This window comes from Ostrinia furnacalis, unplaced genomic scaffold (assembly GCF_004193835.3).
Source record: "Ostrinia furnacalis isolate ACB-3 unplaced genomic scaffold, ASM419383v2 OfSCF3012, whole genome shotgun sequence".
NCBI lineage: Eukaryota > Metazoa > Arthropoda > Insecta > Lepidoptera > Crambidae > Ostrinia > Ostrinia furnacalis.
In genome coordinates this window covers 734,669-743,835 of record NW_021133251.1, presented here as the reverse complement: position 1 = coordinate 743,835, position 9,167 = coordinate 734,669, and the positions used below count along the sequence as shown (strand labels likewise).

Genomic DNA, 9,167 nt, shown 5'->3' with positions numbered 1-9,167 from the left:
CTGAATATTTTTTTCTATAATAATCCATAGTGTACAAAGTTGTTTTAATGTAAGTGAGTTATTTGACTTCAGTTTAAGAGAAGCAGTCAGATATTTCTTTATGAAAAATATGTTCGCTTAGGATCTCATACATATTTTATGTTCTAGTCCTAGTGTCAGACTCTATAAGTCAGACATTTGCCATGGCTTAATTCGACGTACCAAATTAGAGCTCAATTAAGATATCGTGAAACAAACAAAACTGTTTGTTGTGTAAGCTACTTTATTTTTTCACATTATCAAAGTGAAATAGAGTATTAAAACTCAGTAAGGAGTTTATTATTTTTCCTTTTAATACGAAAATGGTTTAGATAGATTAGCAGTTAATGCACAGCAAGGTCTACAATGGGACCCGGCGGTGGCTAACCGCCGCTCGTTTGCAAGCCATTTGTACGAATACACCGGCCGCCGCAGGGGCCGCATTCACGCTACATGTGTTACTTTAAAAGGCTGCAATTGATTGCGGCTAATTTGGAATATCTATAGGGCTACTAGATAAGTGTGAGGTACGATGAAAAGTTGACTCTACCAGGTGGCGTTTTTAAGACTATTTTACAGCTTTCAGTCTACATTTTCCACTTGATATTTATAAGCATCAACAGCAATCGAGATAAAAACAAAACCGTGGTATCGGACGGTGGTTTATACGACTGATTAATATTGCTGCTACTAACTACAGATGAATTTAATTTTAGATTAAAGTGGAACTTACATGAATATAAAATACCGATATTTTCAGTACTAATTTCACTTTGTTAAATTACTTTTTTCACAAACGTGTTTGTTTTAAGATCCATGAAAGTAACTTAACTAGACTAAGATGAAATAAACCAATAAGTATAAGATAGCTTTTTCTGAAAGCTAACTACCGCAGAGCAGGCAGCCGGCGCCTTGCGGTCAGCGGCGCTTCACGCGTCATTTGTCACGCTCAAACACCTAGCGCGGTTAACACTTTACTCCTGCGACTTTATTTTCACTTTAAACTGTAGCTATTTTATACTAATAATAGTTTAATGCAAAAAGCATAGTATAGCAGCGTATGAGGTATCATACACGTTTTAGACAATCAAACCGTACCCAGATAGGTTAAAAAAATTGGGCTAAGGCAGTGAATTTTGGAAAAATATTACATTCAACATTAAGTTATTGCAAATATTGCAACTTCTAATTTGTATATGAGAATATGAAAATGTTGTTAGTAAGAGTAATATAAAATGCAAAAATAATTACTGACATGTCACTGTAAGAAGTGCTACAAATCTAACCAAAATTTTACACCAATCACAACATCAACAGACTCCCGTGACCATACGCGACAAGCAATTCATCCCGAACTTTAAACAAGCTCCATAAATACGAGCTCATAAACTGGGCCTCGAACTGTGAGTATAAATCATCGGTGGAAGGAAAACTGCGCATTCCTGGCAGTGCATGAGGGCTGCCCACTCCACGCGCCGGCCATATGTCATCTCGGTCAAGCTCCCGCTATTTGTCTTGCAAAAATTCGGGAGAACATCTTAAGAATGTCGCAGCGGGGCGGCGGACACGGGTAACTTGGGGTGAACCCGTTGTCTGCTTACTTTGGAGTTATTTGACAGGAGTGACGGTGAATTGAAATGGAAAGCCGATCAGTGGAACTTGATGTTGAGTTTCTTTTTCTATTTTCGTGTAGAGACAAGAATTGAGAATTAGGTTTTACGCAGGAAACATAAAAGTGCTCTTTGTTACAAAAAGCTTAATTTGTAGGTAACATTATTCACGTGAAATCTGAATCTGTTATACTGAAAATAGGTGTAATACAATTGATTGAAATTTTTCAAGGAAAGGAGCTTGATCATGGCAACTTCAGTCATCAAACATTCATCTCTTACTCTAAAGCTTTCTAAGTTGCTTAAGTAGCTTATTTATTTATTTAAAACAAACAAAATTTGAATGTCCCTTATTATTTTTAGGTCCCCCCGACGCGATCGGCAAACATCGGCGGCACACAAATCAGCGAGTGCGGCCAAACAGCGATTCGTGGGCGGCGCACGGAGGCTGATTGCGTGTGCCAACGCAAACACGGGGGCTGGCTGACTTTGTGTGGCTATAAAAACAATGGTAAACAAACTAAGAAGCTACCTACACTATTTAAAAATACTACAGTTTGAAATAAAAATTTAGGTTCTTATTTGTATACCTCCTCCTCGTCTATTGCTTAAGTTACTTAATTTTTGCGACTTGCGAGTTACTTTTAGTTTGCACTGGCGACATTTACCATTAATGTCGTATATAAGACCAACGATCCCGCATGCTCTTTATGCTCGCAGAAAGTGAGTAATTACTTGTCAAATAATGATCGATAACGACCGCAGCTAACGCGTATAAATGACCGCAAACCGCTGTCACACGACCACGAAAAGTCAACAGTAAAAAGTGCAGCGGACGAATCAATTACTGTAACAAAGCTGACCGCTAACGCGCGTCTAATTCAGCCCNTTCCGTCCATTTGCCGACCCCGTGGGTCTGCGGTCTCGGAGGCCCAGCCGGAACATTTTTTGTTACACCTGCGCGGTTACGGGTTAAGTGTTTAAATTATTTCATACAATGTTGCAAGCATTATTTATTGTTGCCTGTAATTACACGTCTGCTATTTATAAGCCGTTTGATTTGTGTATCGGTAATTTTTCTTGCATACCGGCGTAACGAAGTTTTTACCTTATATATTGTATTTTTCTATTCAGTCGTGACCGCCATATTTGGCACAGAGAAGACGGTCACGCGATTACTAATAAAAACGTCATTAGTAGTACTGTCTGCATTTGAGAATATGACCGTTGAGACATGGGTTGATAGGTAATACAAGTAGTTATTCAAGTTTTACACAGAAAATACTTTCTCTATAATTCTATGTAAAGAAGTCATAAAAATAAGAAAATAATAGAATGAGTTGAGTAAATGCGGTCTTAACTTTATTTCTTTAGCATTTAAGAATACCCAGGCACTGAAAGGTTTTTTAGAAGAGTTTGTATTTCAGTAAAATGCTATGACTGAAACAAAAACGAGTCTCACCTACGAATCCATAAGACCACACATCCAAAACACGTCGACGCATCCCGTGAGACTGCGTATTCAATAAGGCAACAAGCGGCAATCAGCGGAGGCTTGACCTGCCATTGCTGTCACAGTGAAATCTGTTAACGATCGATTTACTGGCAAATTTATTGGTTTAGAAATAAAGTTAGATCTTACTTTTTCTTCTATTCTTGATATGAATAATTGAATATAATTTGGGATGAATAATTGAATATACTTTGGGAATATTACGTTAATAATTCCAACCTGAAATGCTTTTCAAAACCTTACTAGTCTAACTGGTAATATTAAGGCATAGACTATTTCGTGATTAAGGATTCATAAAACTAATCACACTGTTATACTTATAAGATTTTAAACTTTCGCATTCCGTTTCAATTAAATTATTATTAATTAAATTTCAGTCTGCTTGTGACCACGGCTGCAGCATCGCAGCCGAAACGTCAAGCCGTGAGTACATAATGTAACTCATTAATTAATGTCGCGTTAAGACCCGACTATTTTAATCACACTATTATAAGCCTACTGATTTTATATTTTATTTGCTTGTGATGTGATTAATTTTAGTTTGTGTCTCATTAAGGAAAACAAATCAACCACTGGGTCGATAAAACAATACAAATAATACTTATTTAAAAACTATGAAGCGTATTAACGAGAAACTCATCCTATTGCCACATGTCATAGGTTTTTTTGGGACGGTATTTTCTTGCTCTCATAGGGCGGGCGGTGTCCAGCCAAACTGATGGGCGGGCAGGATTTTTTGTCTTTTACTCGCGGAGATGGTAATTTGTCCTTAATAGTGTCATACATAACGTTTTAGCTATTATTTGAATCCGGATATCTTAATGTGTGTACTGTGTACAGTATGTGAAGGATTGTAGAACTTCTTACTCAGATTTCATCAATTGTAATTTGTAATCAGAAATAAAATGGCATTGTTTTTATTGCACTAATTACTAATTAATAAAAACATACTACTGCTTACTACCATTAANGACTAATTAAGGGTTAATGAAGTAAATCAATAATAATAAAAAAATAATCTATTTTAATTTATTTTGTTGCAGATTCACCAAGACTGAAGAATTAATACACTAATAATCAACAGAAATAAAATATTGCCGAGGCCAGTGACTAAACTACGAGGGGCGGCTGAAAAGTTTTGAGCCTAAGTATCTTCAAGTGTTATTATTGACTCGCGCTAAATTTAATTAAATTGACAATAACCTCCTTAGTATATGTACAAAGTTTCATTTATTTAGCGTCATCACGCTTTTAGTAATTAATTCGTAAACATCATCATGTCTCAGTCATCCGCGCAATGTACGAAATTGAAGTACACAGTTGTTATAAAATTCCTCAAAAAGAGGAACAAAACGCTGACGGTAACATTTGAAGAGATGTCTACATTTTATGGGGAGTCTGGGCCTTCATTTGCCATCATGAAAGATTGGATCCGATAGTTCAAGCATGACAGGGAGTCGCTAAAAGATGACCTCAAGTCAGGGCGGCCAGATTTCGCCATTAACGAATAAAATAATGAAAATTTAAAGAATCTTGCTTTAGAGATCAGCGAATTAAGCTGTGACAGATAGCTGAAGCCATAGGCATTAGCAAGGAACGTATTGGCGATATTTTTCATACTCATTTGCACAAGAAATAGGGGTGCACGCGATGAGTGCTAAAAATGCTAACGCCGTTCGACAACCAACGTCGAGTCAAAACTTCGCAGGAGTTTTAGGACATCTTTGCCCATAATCCTTACAATTTTTTTTCTCACATTGTCACTATTGATAAATAATAGATCCGGCAGTACGATCTAGAGTCAAAATAAGAGTCAATGCAATGGATTCAAAAGGGAAAACGCCGCCGAGGAAATTCAAAGTGGAGCGATCGACACCCAACCTCATAGCCACTATTTTTGGGATTGTGGAGGAATTTTATTCATTGACTACCTACTTAAAAAAACTACAATAAACGGGGATTATTATGCTGTACTGTTGATAAGAGTGCGTCAAGTGGTTGTTGAAATATTAAGAGGCAAACTGGCGAAAGGAAATCTGTTATTGCAAGACAATTCACCCGCGCACACCGCGCATGTTGCATGGCTTGCCCCGGGTAAAACTGGATTTCAAGAAATTAATCACTCACCACACAGTTTAGTCCGAATCCTATCCTATTTTGTCTAATTCTCAAATTGGAAAAAAGATCTCCAGGAACGAAGATTTTTGAGTGACAAAGAAATTAAGACAGCGTTAAAGGCTCATTTCGAAGGCAAAGATTGCGAATTTTTTTTCAGTGGGTTAAAAGCTCTTTTACACAAATGTAAGAAGGCTGTTGTAGTACAGGGAGATTAAATAGAAAAATATATTTTTTATAAGTTTCTATCGGCATTTTTAATACCCTAGGCTCAAAACTTTTCAGCCGCCCCTCGTATATGCGCCCTGATGGCCGCCCGCCGCCCGCCTTTGCTCTTCGCCTCAGCGAGTATTGTGCGCCCGCCCTGCGTAGCTGAAGGCACTGAGGTATCATAATGTTGTACTCGCTACAATACCTTGAGAACGATGTATTTGAAAACATATTTTTGTTCATAATTTCCATTAGATATAAGATAAAGAAAGAAAGAAAAATCTTAACCCACATCAGTAGGTACAATAATAAATAAATAAATGAAAAAAATACTATGAAAGCTACCCACACTAACTTAGTTTAGCACGCTCGCGTAATTGTAAAACGTTTATTTTAATATATTTTTATTTGTAAGTTCTCATGTAAGTGAAGTAATTCTTATGAGAATAAAGTTTTTTTACCCGCAAGTATTTTGCCCAACTCGAAATCAAAAAATTAAAGTAATAGTATCATTGGTGTGTGTATTAATTAAATTAGTAGGTACAAACAAATAAACATTTTGCTTTCAAGGAGCATTTACATATCTCAAGATCTTTTGCTAATATTAAAACTTTATGTATTTGTGAAGCCTGACAGAAGGCATTGACAATACTTTATCCGCCCTAATGGCCGCCCGCCTACCTCCGGTCTCTCCGCCTCGCCGAGTATTGTCCGGCGCCCGCCCAGCGCGGCTGAGGCCTCGAAACTAGCGTCATTAGTCATAAACAAAAACATATTTATAACTTCCTCAATAGACTTCTTGTAACTTATTGATACTTATTTAAACATACATTATAATTACGATTAAAAATAGTTTAATTACTTAACATTATATGGTATGAGCAGTATAATTTTAAGGAAATTATTTATTTATGTTAAGACTTAATACTAAATTTTAAACTAATAAAAAACATAACACATTAAAATAACTAAAACTAAACTTATCTTACTTATTAATACCTTAACCTCTCTACACTGGTCCTTAAAGAAAAAGGGTCGGTTATTATCTATACAAAACATACTGAAACAACTAAACATTTTTATTTATTTTACATTTTACTAAAAATATAAAAGTTTGAAATAATTTAGTCTTTATATCATAAAGCTAGGTCAGATGTCTTTGAATATATTGAAGGTATTAATTCTAACCAACCCTTTTTCTTTACGGTCCAGTGTATAACTACTTCCTATGTTAACTTGTAAAATGAAAAAAACATTGCGAAGACTTCTGTGTTAAAAATCGTTAGTTTCGTGGCCTCAGCAAGCCTGCGGTCAAGCCACGGCCACACGGACGTTTTATTCCGTTCTTATCTGATTTATACGTGATTTGGCCAGACCCGGATCTCACTGGAAACAATTACGTTCTGGGAAACTCTTTTTCATTTGAAGCGGCTTTTCTTGTTACCTAACTGATTTATAATATCAGCTACACAGAGCCTGTGCACGTTTATTTTATTTCTTTGTAAGACAAAATTGCAACAACAATTGCTGATGTCTATGATTTACTAATTGCACAATATCTATGACTCAAGAGCGACCTAATGTCTACCTATAACTAGGTGATATTTAAATAGGAAATTATTTTTATAAGATACGTTGTGTTCATCGATTGTTATTTTATTTAATTTTGATTACATTTCTTGATACTTGTAACACTAATCAGCATTTTGTAACATTGTTAATTATAATTCCAGTTTTATAATGATAGATTTCCAGTGCATTGTGTTATGATTAATTAATGACCTAGTTGACTAACATGTTATCTTCGATGACGCATCGAAATCCAGTGACTACAATGTATTATCCATGTCAATGTCACAACAAACAGAATTTATTCCTAGACTGGTTACGAAACTATGTTTTTGATACATACATCCTTTTAGTAGGTGATAACAGGTAAACATTACCATTTTATCTTTAAGATAAAGAACTGACCTTTAGTAAAATAAATCGATGGGAACTATTGTTGCCAGGAGGTGATTTTTAGAACATAATCATAAAATTATAGTATAAAAAAGGTTTATTTGTTTAAACTTATTGAATAAAATTTACTACCTAAACTTAATTAATAATTTAACAATGTAACGTGATATTTATGAGTAAAGTGGGAAATGATAATTTGAATTTATGAATCCTAATACGAATAACTATGCTAAGAATCTTCACTATTGTCCATTATAATACTTCGATGCGGTTTTACGTTTAATATCAGCTAGATTTTTCCATGTCTTTGGTGGACTGCCAATAACTTGGTGGTGGGTCTTGGTGGTGATACGATGTACCAGGCACTTCTGTGGGATGGCTTTCGTATACCATGTTGTATGGGTGTCCAACTTGAATAGGGATTAAAAGCTTGGCGTCAAAATGAGGCGTTGGCAGTTCCGCTGTTATGAGGAAAAAATAACTTCTCTTGACCAATTTAGCATTATCAATATTGTGGACATATTGGGGTAGAACCACTGTGGTCGTCGTGCTGAACGTTTCTCCACTTTCTAAAGCTCCTCGCTTGAAGAACATACTTGGGACATCCTGGGCCATTTCAACTATATGTATGCCGTATGCATAGAAATTATATGCCTCCATCAGTTTGGCTTCGATTGCTCTTATAGTTAGATTAGTGTTATTCTGAATTTCGTAAGCTATCTCCACTCTGCCGCCGGGAAGAATCACCGAGTTTTGTATAGTCGCTTTTATTGACACTATGCTTTTCCCTCTACGAAAAGGCTGGAAAAGTTTCTTAGTTTCACCACGCGTCATTGGATTTGTAGGTAGTTTTGGAGTGATCGCTGAAGACACCACACGTATTTCTTTCTCAAACTTCTTGTTGAACGACAATCGCCCCGAGACCGTGAACACGGCCTGGATGTTATATATTATGTTGCACGTACCGCTGTAACTTCCGTGTCTTCCTGTAAACTTCATCGATGATGGTGCATTATTTGGTAGCACGAAGCTGAATTCTGCTCGATTTAGTTGTCCACCTGTAGTTTGGTTATGTTTGACTACAGCTGCAAAATTCACTATTATCTCGTTGCCATGATAGTGTCGCGAGTCCTGAGGTTTGCTATCACTTTTTCTGATGGACAGAGTTTCTGTGCCATTTAATGTGATGATGATCTGGTCCACAGGCGTGTTGTCTTCAATGGCGTACTGAACCGCTCCGGACACGACGCTCCCAGGGCCGAAAGCACCAGTCGGTGGTGCGTTAACACCGATGTCACAATAAACACCCATTATCTTAATTGTCTACACCAAATTGACGTGTGTCTAGTTCGCTGCCGACGCAAAACTAACGCGTTTTGTTTTTGTGCTTATTCATATGAATGTGACTAAGTATTATGACACAACAGTCAGCTATCACTGCTTTATCGGTTCAGATAAAGGGTTGGCCGTGTGGGTGAATTATTTAGGTATGATTAAAATAGATCGATGATTAAACCCTAATTGAAATATATTTTTGGAGGATGGAGGTTAATCTACCTATAATGAAACCGGCGATGCAGATATTAGAAATTATTTAACACACCACAATTTATATCGTTTATGCGCAAATTGTCAAATTCGCAAATTGTCAAGCGGTCGCAATGTGCCATTCTCACTTTGTCAAATTCGCAAATTTCTACTATTTTAGAGTCATCAATTACTATCATATTGCGTGACTT

General features: G+C 36.4%; 1 protein-coding gene across 1 annotated transcript; it reads right to left on the bottom strand.

The window, feature by feature from the left end:
• Positions 1 to 6,599: 6,599 nt before the first annotated feature.
• Positions 6,600 to 8,819, bottom strand: LOC114356977 (uncharacterized). The gene is made up of 2 exons (XM_028310381.1): positions 7,657 to 8,819; positions 6,600 to 7,527 (listed from the first exon to the last, which is right to left on the bottom strand). Exon 1 carries the CDS (start codon positions 8,737 to 8,739, stop codon positions 7,714 to 7,716), a length of 1,026 nt encoding a protein of 341 aa, XP_028166182.1. The 5' UTR covers positions 8,740 to 8,819; the 3' UTR covers positions 6,600 to 7,527; positions 7,657 to 7,713.
• Between the last annotated feature and the right edge of the window lie 348 nt (positions 8,820 to 9,167).

Coding starts and splice junctions, on each gene's coding strand:
- LOC114356977 (XM_028310381.1), bottom strand. CDS start 8,739: ATGGGTGTTTATTGTGACATCGGTGTTAACGCACCACCGACTGGTGCT.